Below are 16,993 nucleotides of genomic sequence, written 5' to 3' on the forward strand. Positions count from 1 at the left end.
CCTCCCTCCCTTATTACATATTCTGCAGTAAAGATTAGCTTCTTATTAGAAGTCCAAGGGAAGTACAGATTCTGTCTTTATGCAAATAAAGTGATGCTACTCTCTGAAAGAACCATCAATCATCCTCACGGCTGCAACAGCTCAGAAAGTTTCTGAATGTCACGTCACATCATAATATCAAATTTCCCTACATACAGACACACAAGCAGAGATTATAGACTTACATTGAAGTCTGTGCTTTTGAAAAAAATAATAGTTGGAATAGACAAAGTGAAAGGTAAAAAAAAATAGATAAAATAGAGGTTGCTATTTTCTTTTTTAAGGAAAGGCCATAAAGTGTAAGAACTCACTTGAATATAATATCTTACATAGACTTCTTTTTTTTTTTAGTTATTGTACAAAGTAATGGGTTTCATCTTTTACATTTTCAAACATCATGTTTCATTTTTATTCACCCCAACCACCCTCTCTTATCCTCCCCATTTCTGGTCTCCTTGTCTTTCCAAACAGTCCTCTTTGTGCTTTCCCATCGCGTACATTCCATTACCCCGAAGTTGTTATTAGTGGAGCCTGGTCCTGATTTGATTACTGCTTAGATTGTTCCCTGGAAGAAAATACCTGCGGATTGATGATGGAAACTGAAGAATGAGTGAGTACTCCTAAAGGACCCAGTAAACTAATATATAGTAAATAATCATAATTAAATATAAAAGAGTCTACATTCTACATATGAAGGACAGATACAGTGGAAAAGAAAGTGATACCTCAAGGAATTATCCAGGAAGTGCATATATGTACAGTTCAAGAGATGAGGAGAGGCAGTTCTCTCATAAGTAGCCCTGTATAGATTCTTGTCTTTCACATTTTATCCACCAAGCAGAGGCCCCAGGAAGAGAGAGGATGTTACTACCAGAGACATCCCTAAAAGAAGGATAGTGTGTAAAATTAAAAGATCTCAAGTAACATTTCCCTTAGCAGTTCAGCCTTCCTGGAACAAGGAGTAAAGATGTGTACCCACCCCTCCCCCTTTCACTCTGTATATACAAATGAAAATATGAGATTCTATCAGGTTGTCTCAGCCTTCATTCAAGGATAAACATAACATGTTTCTCCTATTGTTCAGAACTTGAGAAATTTTTAAGTTTTATTTATTTTTATTGAGTGTGTGTGTGTGTGTGTGTGTGTGTGTGTGTGTGTGTGTGTGTAGAGGTCAGAGAACAACTTGGTGGAGTCATTTCTCTCTTTCTGCCATTATATGGATTCCAAGAATCGAAAGAGGTCATCAAAATTGCACAGCAAGCACTTTACCTGCTCAGTCATCTTGTATCTGGGGGCTTTTTTTTTTTTTTTTTTTTTTTTTTAGCATAGGATTGCTGAGCCGCCAAAGGTGAAAATGAAGACCATTTACATCCTTTATATTGGAATCCAAACTCCATAAAAATTGATTATGCGAACAATGATAAGTCTTAGAAATGGGACTGGAGATGGGCTGTGAATTTCACGACTGTAAGACATTTTCCTCTGGGTCCCAAATCAACAAACCATTGGAACCAAAACAGTAAAGCAACCAACACCATGTCTCATTGGCAGGTATTCCGCTTTCTTTAACAGCTGCTACCAGTTTCTGCCATGTTATTCTTCAACCACTCCAGCTCCATGACTTTTACTCTCATGGGCGTGCCTGGCTTAGAGTCACAACACTTGTGGCTCTCTGTTCCGTTTGCCTCCATGCTCTTGGCCATCCTCATTGGCAATGGTGCTATCCTCTTCCTGGTTGCCACAGAGCCCACACTTCACACACCAATGTATCTGCTTCTGGCTCTGCTGATGGTAGCTGACCTTGTCTCTACTCTAGCTCTTATGCCCAAGGTCCTGTGCCTCTTTTGGTTTGATGATCGAGATATAGCTATCCAGGCCTGTTTCACACAGATGTTTTTCATCCACGGAGCTTCAGTGGTTCGATCAGCCCTACTTGTTGCAATGGCCTTTGACCGCTTTGTGGCTGTGTGTGAGCCACTACGCTACAACACAATCCTGAGCCATTCTCTAGTTGGACGTGTAGGACTGGTGGCTCTCACCAAGGGTGTGATCCTTATCCTGCCCATGCCTCTTCTACTTCAAAGGCTGACTTTCTGTCACATGATCATTCCTCATACGTACTGTGACCACATGGCTGTGGTAAAAATGGCCTGTAGTAACACCAGACCCAATCGAATTTACGGGCTCTTTGTGGTCTTGCTTGTAGTGGGACTTGATCTGCTTCTAATTGGCTTCTCATATGCCCTCATCCTGCATGCTGTGGTACGCCTCAACTCTCGAGATGCTACCTTCAAAGCCCTCAACACCTGCTCAGCCCACCTCTTTGTCATCCTCATCACTTATGTACCTGCACTTTTTTCATCTATCACCCACCGTATTGGCCGCAACATTCCACCTCATGCCCACATTATTCTCGCCAATCTCTATCTTCTTGTACCTTCAATGTTCAATCCAATTATCTATGGTATAAAAATGAAGGAGATACGAGACAAGGTGGCCAAATGCTTGTGCAGATGAGCTTCATAGGATATGAATCCAAGTAATAATCCATTAACTAAATGAATGATGGAAACATCTGACAAAACCTTTGACAACCATCCAAGTCCCAGTAATATCTCCAGATAAACTGTGAAAAGTCTGGAAAGAGTAGACCACAAAGAACTGGTCTCCCTTCATTTTTTTTCTATGCATTATTTCTCAAATTATGTTTATTTCTAATTACTATTTTCTTGCTAAAAGAATCCTGGTGTGCCTCTCATTGGATCTCACTTTATGATAACTGTTCAGGAGCTGAAGAGTAATTATTCAGTTTGTTGGGACTTTTTAATTTGATAGTGATGTGGAATTTTCCCAAGACTAACCAGATTAGTGTGATAATGTATACAATAATATATATATGGATTTGTAGACTATAGAAATACATAATCTGAATGGTTTTGTTGCAACATAAGATAGATCTAGATCCTGAATTCAAAATACTCCTGTGAGAGGGAACTCTACCCTTAAAAAAAAAAAATGCAGGTGAGGTGGACTACTTGTTCCTGAAATGGCACTAGACTAACATGAATTCACCCACAGTGGCTTAGCTCATGCATAAAGATCAGCTTACATTATTTTGATGAAGTATGGCTCTGTTGCTATATTTTAAAACATTCTATGAGTAAACTTTCTGATAATGGATTGGTGTAAAAAGGCAATTATAAAATGTCATGTGCCAGGCGGTGGTGGTGCATGCCTTTAATCCTAGAACTTGGGAGGCAGAGCCAGGTGGATCTCTGTGAGTTCGAGGCCAACCTGGTCTACAGAGTGGGATCCAGGACAGGCACCAAAGCTACACAGAGAAACCCTGTCTCAAAAAACCAAAATAAATAAATAAATAAATAAAATGTCATGCCTAAAACAAGATGCACAAAATAAAAGTATGAAATGTAAAGATAATTTTTAATCATCATCTTAGTATAAAGTTAAACAGATATGGCCATTGAGCTTAAAGTAGGGAGAACAGGTTTTACATTTCTGAACCCCAATTTCAACATGTGGCATTGTGCTTGAAATTCTTTTTTTTTTTACATATTAGTTACTGAGGGTTTAATTTAAAATTAATAAATGATGTCCATACAGTTTAATATCCAATTTAATTTTTTAAAAACTTAATGAAAATATAACAGAATCAAAACATTTAAAATAAGTATACTCACTACCCACTCCAGCAATTCATTTAAGTCATACCAACTATAGAATATGAAAAATAAATTCAGAAGTATAATTACTTTAAAATACACTACTTCCACTTTCAATATTTTACATTTATGTATATATTCTGTAGTGGAAGCAGAAATTCTCTCTAAAAACATTATCTTCTTAAAATCTTGAGGTGCATATTAGAGCCACAGGCAATATCTGGCATACAAAATTGCAGAACAGGCCTTTCGCATTTGGCATTTCACGGGTACATACAATGACCAAGGAACAGAACTGTACAATGCCCAGACACCCGAGTAAGAACCACAATTCTCTTCAATGTAGAATGACTAACGCATACTCTACAAGGCAGTGAGGTTAGTAATCTGTTGGGTATGTGTCCTGACATAATTTTCAAATGTACAATAACACAAACAACTTTGTTAAGGCCATGTTTTATTTGCTGATTAATGGACAAAAGGCAATGTAATTTATTTTCAAGTATTTTCTTGAAAGTCTGTGCTCATAAAAATCATGAAAAGTTGGAAACAGACTGTTAAATCACTGAAACTTTAAATATATCTTACACAATCTCATTTGTACAAAAATACAAGTTAAATATAAACATAAAGTAGTCATGGTAATTTTATGCAAATCTGTTTTATGTGATCTGTAGTTATATATAAAAGTTTCTTGATTCTGTGATTTGTGAAAAGGTCAACAGCAGATCCAGTTACTATCTATTAGCAAAGGGCCCTAAAAAGCTTACTTTAGCATTAATCTTGTACATGGTTATAAGTATTTCCTAAGTTGAGATCATCTAAACATTGGGGAAAATAAAATAAAAAGGGCAGTATGTCCATAAACCAACAAATAATCTGGCTGTAATGCATCATAAACACAAACCCACACATCTGTACAACAAACATGTTACTCCATACACACAAGCACACACAGTGCACGTATGTACACACTGCACAAACAACCAGGCCTAGTGAGGTGCCACATCCTGCTCCATGCTCAGCTGTGCGTTTTTTCTGACTTCATCAAAGGAATAGCTTTTTGTCACCTTCCTGTTCTTGAAAACCGTATGGAGAAGATCGTGGCCATATTCCTCAAGGTCTCCTTTTCTTTCTTCAAGTGTAACGAAGTTCCCCGCTGGTGTCCTATGTAAAGATAACCGGCCCTTTTTTGACCTTTTGTTGGGATCAGCAACTGGGTCCTTAAAGACATTAACCTCAAGGCCATTGGTCACCACATAGCTGCACTTGAAGGAGCAGTTCAAGAGGTCTCTTGTTAGCTTCTGCAGCAGGGCTCCGCCAGAGCCAAAGGAGACATTCTCGATGCTCCACTTTTTTTGTTTCATTCCCTCTACAATCTCCTGTAAAGTGTTGATATCCACTCCGTCTCCTTGAATGACTCTCAGATATGGTGGTAACAACTTGTAGCCCTTTGAGTTCTCAGTGACAGGAAACTTCTTGCCTAAAATATCTAAGACCTTTAATACGGTGTCAAGCGGATTTCCAGAATCAGGTCTGATGATTAGTGGTGCCTCTGTACTTCTTGATACTATTAAATGTCTTAGGTCTTCACCCCATATTTTCTCACAAGCATTATAAATGTCATAGCTGTCACTGACCACAGATACAGGCACTGATGAGAACTGTGTTACTATGTGTTCAAAAGCATCTTTCTCATGGTCTTTCCCCCAAGCTGTTATGGTACTGTGCTCTGCCGCTGGAACAGAATAGCCTGGAACAGGATCTTTTGTTCCGTAGTACTTTTTAATTAGAGCGATTCCCGCCACTGTATCTGTTCCTTTGAAGTTAACCAAATGAGCGGAAGCTCCTATGCCAGCAGTCTCTTGTGAAGAGACTCCTCTGTAACCAAAATCATGTAACTTGTATTCCAGACCATCTAAATTACCAGAAGTTTCTAACAAGTATTTGGCCAATATTTTCTTCTGTTCTCTCGAATTTGTGGCCACTGTAATTGAATACCAGGACTGAACAAGAATAGTCTCAATCCAGTTGGTAAGCCAGTAGCACTCGGGGTCTGTGTTCTCCACTGTGAACAGCACGTTCCCTCTGGAATGACAGAGCCCTCAGGAACAGCCTTTACTTCAATTGGGAGATGACCATCGTATTTCTCAAGAATGTAGTTCCATCCCCTTTCATTAAAGACATCGTCTTGGAAATGTTCTTTGTACACTTCTTTGGCTTCCTGGATTTTCTCTTTGGTCACTACTTTACCTTTTAAGTACTTATTAAGACTGTACTGCAACCCATAAAATACTGTTTCCTCGTATTTCACCTTCCTTACTTTGGAGTTTTCTGTCTTCTTTTCACGGCATTCAAAGTAGGAATAAACTTTGCTTGTGTTGGGTGGGTATTGTTTATAGTGAGTAACCTTGTACGAGTCGGTGGCCAGCAGGATGTTGAACTCGGCTTCTGCCGCAGCATTCATCTCGGGCCAGAGCGGAGGCGCCGCGCCACGAGCTGCCCGGCGCGGCTGCGAGCAAGGAGAAAAATGGGCTTCGCTGCGCTCCGTTGCTTAAGTCACCGCTCGCTCGCCGGGGGTCGGGAGGGCCGGGAACGGAGCGCGGGGAGGGGCCGGAGGGCGGGCAGGTCCGTGACGCGGCGCCGGAGCTCATGCGCTCCCCAGCCCAGCGCTCCCGCGGCTTCCCCGGCTGGGCTCCGTGCCCCGCCCACCCCCTGAAATTCTTAAATGATAAAATATTTATAGTCTTTATCTCTAGCCATCACCTTTAGCCTATCTAAATTTCTTCTTTACTTAGAGTAGGACCGTCTATAAATTCTAATAGCAATTTCAGCTGTCTGAATGCCCTACCCTGGATTTCACTTGGTCCTGCTTAGACTAGGAAGATGCCCAAAACAAAACATATGCACTTTTCAGATAAGGTGTTAAAGAACCCACTGATCAATCTGTTAAAACAAAAGCCATTTCATTCATAACATAAACATATTTTTATGGAGTGTTTTAGGGGGAGTGTTGTCATGGGAGGAAACTGTAGCATTATCATGAGTCTATGGTGGCTTCTTCAAGTCTTTTATTTCCCAATAAAGGTTCAAGAATGCAGAGAGGATTTGCACCTGATGCTAACTTTCAGTCACCATACTGATCAGCATGTCAGAGTGCACAAAGAGACTAAGAAAATTCATGACTAAATTTTCTGTTATCATCCAAGTATAATCTCATTTATGAAGGATCATAGGATGCACTTACATTATGGGGGCAAAATTTTGAGCAAGTGGGTCAATATACTCAGTAATAAGAAACTCTAAGAAAAGTTCAGGGCAACAGCTAAGGTTGGAATGTTTCTCCATTAATGGAAGGCCACATTTTCTATGTTTTACTTTCCACTGATTCCAAAAGAAAGTATCATATGTTAGTGCAGTTATCTTAGGTACCCCAGGCATTTCATATATAGTATTTCAAATACAAATCAAACTGTATGATAATATGCCTTGCATATTGACTTTAAAGGGCTTGGCTTCTTTGTATATTTTTCCCTATGGTCATATAGGCTATAAACAGTTAAACCTCCATTCAGATCCTGACCCATCTGACTCTATCTTCCCATTCAGTTATTCTGGGGTGAGCAGTTGGAAGGAGATGGTAGAATGAGTTAAAAAAAACATGCAAAATGTCATAATGAAACTTACTGCTTTGTACACTAACTGAAAAAATTAACTAAAATATAATTTTTCAAATGCAAAATAAGAATAATTGGAATCAGCCCATGTGTTTGTTAATGTTGGGTTGGTTGAAGACTGCAGGCACACCTAGGAACTCACAGCAGTTGTGACTGCAGCTACAAGACCTTCCCCAGTTTGTGACAATTTTTTATACCAGCGCTGAGATCCTGACACATGTTATAACAGTCATCATCTGGGGGATGTGTAGGTTCAACATATTTTATAGTTAAGAGTTTATGTTGTGTTTGATTTTTTTATGATCTGTAAAAAAAAACTGCTACATTAAGAAAGAAAAAGTAAGGGCTGGAGAGATGGCTCAGCAGTTAAGAGCACTGGCTGTTCTTCCAGAGGTTCTGAGTTCAACTCCCAGCAACCACATGGTGGCGCACAACCATCCGTAATGAGATCCGGTGCCCTCTTCTGGCCTGCAGGCAAACATGCAGGCAGAACACTGTATACATAATAAATCTTAAGAATTTAAAAAATATATATTTAAAAAAAAGAAAGAAAGAAAAAGTAAGCTGAGGGGGGGTGGTGCACGCCTTTAATCCCAGCATTCAGAGGCAGAGGCAGACGGATCTCTGTGAGTTCAAGGCTAGCCTGATCTATTAGGACAACCAGGGCTACACACAGAGAAACCCTGTCTCAAAAAGCCAAAAAAAAAGAGAGAGAGAGAGAGAGAGAGAGAGAGAGAGAGAGAGAGAGAGAGAGAGAGAGAGAGAGAGAAATGTATATACTCTTTTCTCCCATAGTGCTATTTCTACATATTTATTCTTCAATAATACTTATTTGTGCAAATAGTGAATGAATGATCTATATAACAGAATCCTCATGTGGTTCTTCTAAGCAACAAAACCCTGGAAATAAATATCTATCAATAGGTGACTGCTTAAACTATGTTAATAGACATAAACACAGTTCTCTAGAGCCGTGGTTCTCAAGCTGTCGGTTATGACCCTGTTGGCAAACCTCTATCTCCAAAAATATTCACACTGTGATTCATAACAATGGCAAACTTACAGTTATGAAGTAGCAATGAAATAATTTTATGGTTGAGGGTCACTACAACATGAGGAGCTGTATTAAAAGACTGCATCTTTAGCAAAGTTGAGAACCACTGTTCTGTAGCATTGAGATAACTAAGTAGATGTATTTGTGCTGGTATGGAATAGTCACAAAGAGATATAACCAAATAAACAACCCAAACTTCATTATATTCCCTGTAGCAGGAGTTTCTGCAAAGCTCTGCAGCTGGTTTGATTCCAGGTGTTAGCACCTGGCTTTGACTGGCCTTTTGTGTCCGGTACCTTTTGTTTGAAGTCTGTAAATCTTAACTGAGTTTTCTAAAGGCTCAAAACCCATACAAAACTTGGTTGGGGAAGGACTCAGAGAACAGATGTCCTGTGACTGGGAATTGCTTTGACATTTGTCTCTTTGGGGAGCTTCAGATAAGAGGTTTTGGTGTGCAAAAACTGACTTGCTAAGGTGTAAATTGTATAACAATAAAAAAGCCTTTTGCAGAGCTACAGTCAGTCAGTTCACCAGGAACTGACTCCCCTGTGGCTGCAAAGGCTAAAAATCATCCTAGAGTGATCCTGATTCTTCCACAGACCTGTGTGAGCCAAATACCCAACATGCATGTCTTCTAAATGAGGTGTCTCCATCAGATAGATACCTCCCCTCACATCTCAGGGAACTCCACGGAAGAGGGAGCAGAAGGAATAGGGAGACAGAGAAGATGGAGAACAACAGGAGAATAAGGTCCTCTAAAACAACTGAGCAAAGCTCATGTAAACTCCCAGAGACTGAAGCCGTCCTCACAGGGCTTACACAGGTCTGCACCAGGTCCTCTGCACATATACTACAGCTTCCAGTTTAGTACTTTTGTGGCTCCCCGAATGTGTAAATGAGTGGGTCCCTGATTCTTGTACCTTCTTGTGGGGCTCCTTTATTTTTTCTGTTGGCTTTTATTTTTTGATATGATGGTTTTTGCTTTATTTTATTTTGTTAAAAAAAATAAAGGGATGAATGTGGCCCCTCCCTTAAAAAAAGAAAGGAGGCCGGGCGGTGGTGGCGCTTGCCTTTAATCCCAGCACTCGGGAGGCAGAGCCAGGTGGATCTCTGTGAGTTCGAGGTCAGCCTGGGCTACCAAGTGAGTCCCAGGAAAGGCGCAAAGCTACACAGAGAAACCCTGTCTCGAAAAAGCAAAAAAAAAAAAAAAAAAAAAGAAAGGAAAAAATCATATATTGTATTAACATTTTTAAATTCTTGGTCTATCAAATCAGTAAAAATTTCTTTCAATCACAAAAAAACACATTTGATTTATATCTTGTCTTATTCATATATTAGATAAAAAAAACTTCAGTTTTTCACACAACTAGCTAGAAGACGGCTTTTATATTATATTAAACGTTCTAGTATACTTGACTGCCTTATCAAATACACATATTTCTTTAGTAGCAATGTAATGGGAACAATAATAATGATAACATTTTTATTTTCCTTTGCATGAAAACTAAGACTTGGAAAGATGTAAATATTGAGAATGATGTCACCTGGAGAAGATCTTTCTAGAATTGTTTTATTTGTTTCCTAAAGAACACATTCTAAAGCAGCCCAGATGAACTAGATCTGTGGATTCTGAATTTTCTTAACAAAGATTTTTGTATTAAAACTTAGAATTTTTTTGAAACTGTGGTGCTGGGTGTGAATACACACCAGTTTAATCTCAGCACTGGGAAGACAGAGGCATGCAGACCTTTGAGTTTGAGGCCAGCCTGGTCTACATATTAAGTTTAACATCAGTCAAGTACATAGTGGAAGAGGCAAAGCCATGGAATGAACTGGCTACTAATCCCAGAGTAAATCTTGTGTCTGTGCTCAATCCATGGATTTCTATCAGACAGTCGTCAAGCATAATTTCACAATCAGTTCCAGTGTAAAGCTGAGTTTCACAGCTTTGGCTCTTAAGACGGTCTCAGAGTTGTTCCTTCACAGGAGATGGCTCAGTGGTTAAGAGCACTGAAGGCTCTTCCAGGGGACCTGGGTTCAAATCCCAGCACATGGCAGCTCACAACTGTCAGTAATTCCAGTTCCAGGGCTTACTGACACCCTCACACAGACATACATGCAAGGAAAACACTAGTGTGCATAAAATAAAAGCAAACAGTTTTTTAAAAAAAAAACTACTTCTTTAGAAAAAGAGAAAAAGAGAAGGTCTTCTCACATGCTGGTTTTGGCTGTGAGAAACAGAAGCATTGACTAGCAGTTTTTGATAGAATGAAATTAATTAAAACTTATATCAACCTTTTCATTCTAACAAGAGTTTCCCAATGTTTTTCCTTCTCTTCCAAAGTTTCTCTAGAAATCTGAGCTTGTGTCCAATATACAGACCATAGACTCAAAAAGAAGCAATAAATCCTGTCGTCCAAATGTTAGTGCAAGTCTGGGATGATAAAACGATGACTCTAAATTCATCTTCAAACTTCCTTGACACTTTCACTCCTCTCAAACACCTTTTCTATCTCCCAAACTCCTCTCCACCACATAAATACACACAGAAAACCCTGCATCCGGCTTGACTGTGCACGCCTTCGCAAAGCATGATTATATTATATTATATTATATTATATTATATTATATTACATTACATTATATTATATTATATTATATTACCACTTATTGAGAATGAACAAGTTTCTCTGTGGTACTCTGTGTGAAAATGTTCCACACTCTCTCACATGGACTGAGTGTATGATGGCATCCAAAGTGCTTTTACATACATTATCACAAGTAGTTTGCTCAATACTGCTAGATATTAAGAGCAGATATTATTATTTTATTCCATAGGGGATAATTTCATTGCCTTTGCTTTACTGAAACCAAGAAGTTCTCGCCTGTCTAAGCTTCTCTATCCAAGAATAAATACCATGGCTGCTAACCTGACATCTTAATGTATCTCTACCACTAGTCAGTTTCCCTTAGACACTTACCATTGCTTCCTAATACTCACAACTGCTAGATTATCAAACAACTTTCTGACTGTGAGAAAAAATGATAGACTCCTTCCACCTGCATAAATATTTGGTAACTTTGTCCCGAAATTCCTTGGTTTTCACACCATAAATAATAGGATTGAGCATTGGCGGTACAAGGAAGTAGAGGTTGCCAAGAATGGTGTGGACATGAGGTGGAATGCCTCTTCCGAAGCGGTGAGTTAGAAAGGAGAAAAGGCAGGGGGTGTAGGAGACTAGCATGACACAGATATGTGTGGTGCAGGTGTTGACTGCTTTGTGGTGGGCCTCCTTGGAAGAGAGATGCATGATAGCTCGTATGATGAGCACATAAGATGAGGCAATAGCTGAGATGTCTATCCCAACCACCAACAAGGCCACGACCAGACCATATATCCGGTTGACTGTGGTATCCACACATACCATCTTCACCACAGCCATGTGTTCACAGTAAGTGGTGGGGATGACTCGATTGGCATGAAAGGGCATACGTTGGAGGAGGACAGGCATGGGGAGAATAAAGAGGATCGCTCGCACCAAGCTCACTAGGCCAATGAGTCCAATGCGACTATTGGAAAGGATGGTGGAATATTGCAAGGTCTTGCAGATAGCTACATAACGGTCAAAGGCCATGCTCATCAGGACAGATGACTGCATGGCTGAGATAGAGTGGATGAAGAACAGCTGCACCAAGCAGCCTTCGTAGCTTATCTCACTCTGCCCAAACCAGAATATGCAGAGAACCTTAGGAATGGTAGTCGTAGACATGCCCAAGTCAGTGAGAGCCAAGAGGAAGAGAAGCAGGAACATGGGCTTGTGCAGTGAGCGCTCCATGGAAATGGTGAGAAGAATGGTACAGTTCCCCATCACAGTGATGAAGTACATGGAGGAGAAGGGGATAGATATCCATCTGTGCTTGTCTTCCATCCCAGGAATGCCTTGAAGAATGAAGAAAGAAGGGTGGCCAGTGCTGTTACAAGGCATCATGGTGGCACCCGGGTGAAGTACCTGAAGGGAACAACAAAGAAACTACCTAGGCTTAAAGTTCTTTTAAAAAGTCAGATGTTTTAAAAAGAAAAAAAATGGAATATTAAAACACACAAAACAATCTGAAATAATAATAGTATATGTTATGCAACATGGCACTATACTATGATGTGCAGTAATAATGTAGTGTTACTATGACAGCATCAATGTCTGAGAGAATCTATGCTGTGAGAAAAGCTTTTAATAGGGAAAAACTGTTGATGACTCATTGTTAAAACAGTATTAAGTGTAGGTGAATATATGGTGAAATAAATACATTGTCACTAAAGATCAGCTTAAATTGTGTCAGAAAATGAACAAAAATGCAAAAAAGAAATAGATGCATTTACTTCCAGAAACAATCTGAAAAAAAAATGCACCAACAAGAAAAAAATTTTAATTTAAGAACACTTCAAAATTTATACAAAATTCTACACCTGAAAATTAAAGAATATCCATTTCTAGCTGACGAGGGATCTGGAAGGTTTTGTGTGTGAGAGAGAGAATTTGGCGGTGGTAATGAAGGTGGAAAGAGGCACTGGGTGACTGGGCAGCTGAAGCTCAGTGGGCATGCTGTGCAGTACATTGTGAAGGTAAAACCTACTCACCTACACCCTCTTACCTGAATGTGAGGCCCTGAGAACCTGGGCAGCTGGTCACAGCCGTCTTCAGCAAGTATTTTGAGGTATGTATGTACATGAGTATGGAGGTGTATTTTAAGAAGCATCCACACTCATTGCCCTGCATCTCTCCACTCTCCTCTCAGGCACAAGAAGCCATGATGTGCCTCTTTAAGCCACCTAAGAAGAGGCCCCCAAGGTCTCCAGAATTAGCTCCTTGACAACCCCACGCTGCAACACAGAACCACAAGGCAACACAGCTGTTATGGGTAAGACTAACCCTGGAGATGGACTGAACTCCCTCAAGGTAAAGCTGGTTGATCTTAGGGATTCTGAAAATGCTCAGTCTTCACTGGAGAGATCAAAGTTAATGACGAGAAAATGAACGAGCAGTGAGAGAAACTGCAGGGTGTTTGTGTCTGAACATTGTCAGTCTTGAGGAAAAAAAATCCTGACTCTGGCCACAACAGAGACAGATTTGGTGGAAACTACGCTAAATAAAATAAGACATATATAGGGGAAAACCATGTCGTGAACTTACTTATATGTATAATCTGTAGAAAAAAAACATACAAAATTCAGACAGACAATAAAATGATACTTCCCATGGAGCCAGGTGGAGGAAGTTTACAACAAACGGAGCAGATAGGTCAGATAAGAACTGCAAAGCTCTAGCCACCAGTGAGACCTGGTGATGACACAGTGCCCTGTGTTCAAGACTTTTGCTGAATAAGTCGATTATAGTTTCTTGTGACCCTGGGAAGGAACAATGAATAATTAAGATGATGGGATGACTTCATTTGTTCCTTATACTATTTGACCAAATCAAAATCACAAAACCAGGAAAACTCAACAAAAGCTGGACTCGGTCAAATTCTGATGAAGCCCTGCTTGCAGACAGATCTAATAGAACGATGGCAATAAGAGATGACTGTCGGAAATATTGAAACAAGGGCACAGAAAGGGGACTAGAATTGGATGCCTTGTGACATGCTTAAATAGAGCAGTACAGATGTCCTTGACTATAAACACGTACCCTCATCAGATACCATAGAGCTATGGTTATTTCAGCAGAACATCATGGCTTTCCTAACCTTCAGAAACCCAGACTTCTGCCATGTATCTCCTGTGTGTTACAGGTGATCCTGACAACTAACAGTGGCAGGTAGATGTCAGTGGCTGGAAGCAACCAAATGAATCATCTCTCCTAGTTCTGCTTTCCCATATTACATCCATAGGTTCATCATATCCCTGAAGGCAGCTCCTTAAACAGAAAATCTTGCGTTATAGGCCAGAATATTCTAGCCTCTTTAGGAGAAAAAAAAAAAACTTAACCTAGTTCTTTAGATAATCACAATAAGGATAAAAACCCAAGCCTTTGTAATCCTAACATTTGTGAAATGCTTGGCACAAAATAGGCATATAACAAGCATCTAATAAATCAATACACAGATGAGTATCAAACAAATAAATTCATTTAGAAGTAAACTAAAAGTGTATCCTAGTTCATCAGTTCTTATTCATTTTAGATATCTAAATGCTTAAAACACAACTAGTATGAAGGCTATTCCTTCTTAAATGAATTTATAACACCCGTTGTAAAACCAAAAAGTGTCAATGTATGTCAAAGCATAACATCCACACTACTTTTTTCTCCTCACAATCTGACTATTCTCATGTGTTCCAGGGTTTTGAATCCTAGGAAAGGCTCTTTAGCTCAGATCTGACTTGTACTTCCTTTCTCTTGCACCCTCCCTGCTATAAGCAGCAGCAAGACTACACCTCCATCTGGTCCACCCATTTTCCCACTTTCCCTGCCATATCAGAAGCTCGCATACAGGATAACATTTGCATGTTTTTCTCATTATGATTCCTCCCTTACTCAGGCATGTTCTTTTGGGCAGACAGCGGAGCCTCAGCATCATGTCTTATGATCCACAACAAAGGCTAACTAACAGCTGCTACCGCCTACCTAGGATCCTGTCCTACCTGTGCTACTTTCAAGGACTGCAATAAGTTATTTAGTCCATCAGCCACTTTCGATATGTACTCATACTGACAAGGTGGACCCCATTCACCAAAGAGACATGATACCCTGCATTATGTAAATAGAGACAGCCACCATTGGACTCCCCAAAAGGTTGCTCGAAAGGTTGCTCCAAGCTCAGATAGCTCAGCTTAGAATGTCTTGCCACCCATCATAGGGAACATACAATTGCCACTACAGCAAGGAGGTATACCTTCCGATGCCACATGGGAGAAGGTCATCACCTTCGGATTGTCCCCATGTACTCTTTACTCTAAATGGATAAATCATCAATGAATTCTTATTGCTCACTACATGGCGCACAGAACCACTCCTCCTTGGCTCATTTTTTGGTTCTGTCAGACCCAGTTTGGGCACCAATGTGTTGCATGACTTTTCCCGGGGTGACAGGAACAAACATCTATCCATGTCATAGGGCACCAATGGGAGAGCAAAGAAACAACTGTACCCAACTCTAACTTGGTGAACCAAATAGTTTACTGGAATTACTACAGGAGCACATGCCTAGTGATCTGAGCTCAATTCTTGGAGCCCACATAAAGGCAGAAGGAGAGAACTAACTCCACAGAGTTGTGTTCTGATCTCTACACACACATTATAGCATATGTGCCCACATGTCATGTGTGCATATACACAGACAAAATAACAAAATTAATATAAAAATTTAGGGACCAGTGAGGTGGCTCAGAAGGGACAGATGTTTGCCCTCCCTCAGCCTCTGTGTTAGATCCCTGTAAGCCACATGGTAGAAGGAGAGAAATAGCCCTGAAAGTTGTCCTTGGACCTCCACACATATGCCGTGGTTCACTTAGGCCCACATGCATACACATACACATATATTCACATTACAGAGACAGATGGAAGGAAAAAGTTAAACTAAAAGTGCATATTCATTACAAAATCCTATGTTTATTATAAAAGCTGTTATAATTTATTGGGGTTACAAATTTAATGTAATATACATGCTGTTTCAGTAATGTATTGCTATAAGTGATCATACTTTTAAAACTAATGTTGATAGCTCTGCATTTGCAGTTTGCTCATTTGTTCATTATATTCTTACGTTACTGTTTTTCTAGCTATGTATTTCTATTTCTATAAGTCCATATTAAAATAATTTTAGAACCTTAAGTTAGTGAAGAAAATAATTTAGGAGTTCAAAAATATGGACCTTTAAAAATTCTCTTGGGAGCCGGGCAGTGGTGGCGCACGCCTTTAATCCCAGCACTCGGGAGGCTCGAGCCAGGTGGATCTCTGTGAGTTCAAGACCAGCCTGGTCTACAGAGTGAGATCCAGGACAGGCACCAAAACTACACAGAGAAACCCTGTCTCGAAAAAAAAAATTTCTCTTGGGTTTAGCCATACTGAATCATTGTACCAAAACTCCCTCTTTTAAAAAAAAATAAAATTTTCATAAATACATTTTTATGACTTTGTGTTTTTAATACATGGTTTACAATTATTTTTTGACTTAACTGTTTTTATATTCATATCTTGTGTTTTGTTTGTTCTTGGTTTCACTAAGGCCCTAGTTTCAAAGTAATAAAAACTATTAAGATGTCTTTTGCACTTAAACTTTAGAGGCTCTACATGATGACTACATGTCATAAAATTTTGTTTATGTCTTTAAAAGGGGTAACAGATGGGCTAAATATGATCAAAATACACCATATGCATCCATGGAATTCTCAAAAAATTAATTTAAAAATCATGTTTTTTTTAAATGATAGAAATAATTAGGCATTCTATTCTCCAATCCAAGTAATGCTATCATGAGAGTTTTGTTCTTTATACAGTATAGGAGAAACATATTTTGATGAGTGTTTGTTTCTGGAATTTAATGAAACA

General features: G+C 39.5%; 2 protein-coding genes and 1 pseudogene across 2 annotated transcripts; 1 reads left to right on the forward strand and 2 right to left on the reverse strand.

The window, feature by feature from the left end:
• The first annotated feature begins 1,629 nt into the window (after positions 1-1,629).
• LOC114686890 (putative olfactory receptor 52P1) lies at positions 1,630-2,556 on the forward strand. Its single transcript, XM_028861556.1, has one exon. The coding sequence runs from the start codon at positions 1,630-1,632 to the stop codon at positions 2,554-2,556; it is 927 nt and encodes a 308-aa protein (XP_028717389.1).
• A 1,603-nt stretch (positions 2,557-4,159) lies between these two features.
• LOC114686904 lies at positions 4,160-6,390 on the reverse strand (annotated as a pseudogene).
• A 4,983-nt stretch (positions 6,391-11,373) lies between these two features.
• LOC114686893 (olfactory receptor 52D1-like) lies at positions 11,374-12,520 on the reverse strand. The gene has a single exon (XM_028861563.2). The coding sequence runs from the start codon at positions 12,437-12,439 to the stop codon at positions 11,465-11,467; it is 975 nt and encodes a 324-aa protein (XP_028717396.1). The 5' UTR covers positions 12,440-12,520; the 3' UTR covers positions 11,374-11,464.
• Between the last annotated feature and the right edge of the window lie 4,473 nt (positions 12,521-16,993).

This window comes from Peromyscus leucopus, chromosome 1 (assembly GCF_004664715.2).
Source record: "Peromyscus leucopus breed LL Stock chromosome 1, UCI_PerLeu_2.1, whole genome shotgun sequence".
Lineage (NCBI taxonomy): Eukaryota > Metazoa > Chordata > Mammalia > Rodentia > Cricetidae > Peromyscus > Peromyscus leucopus.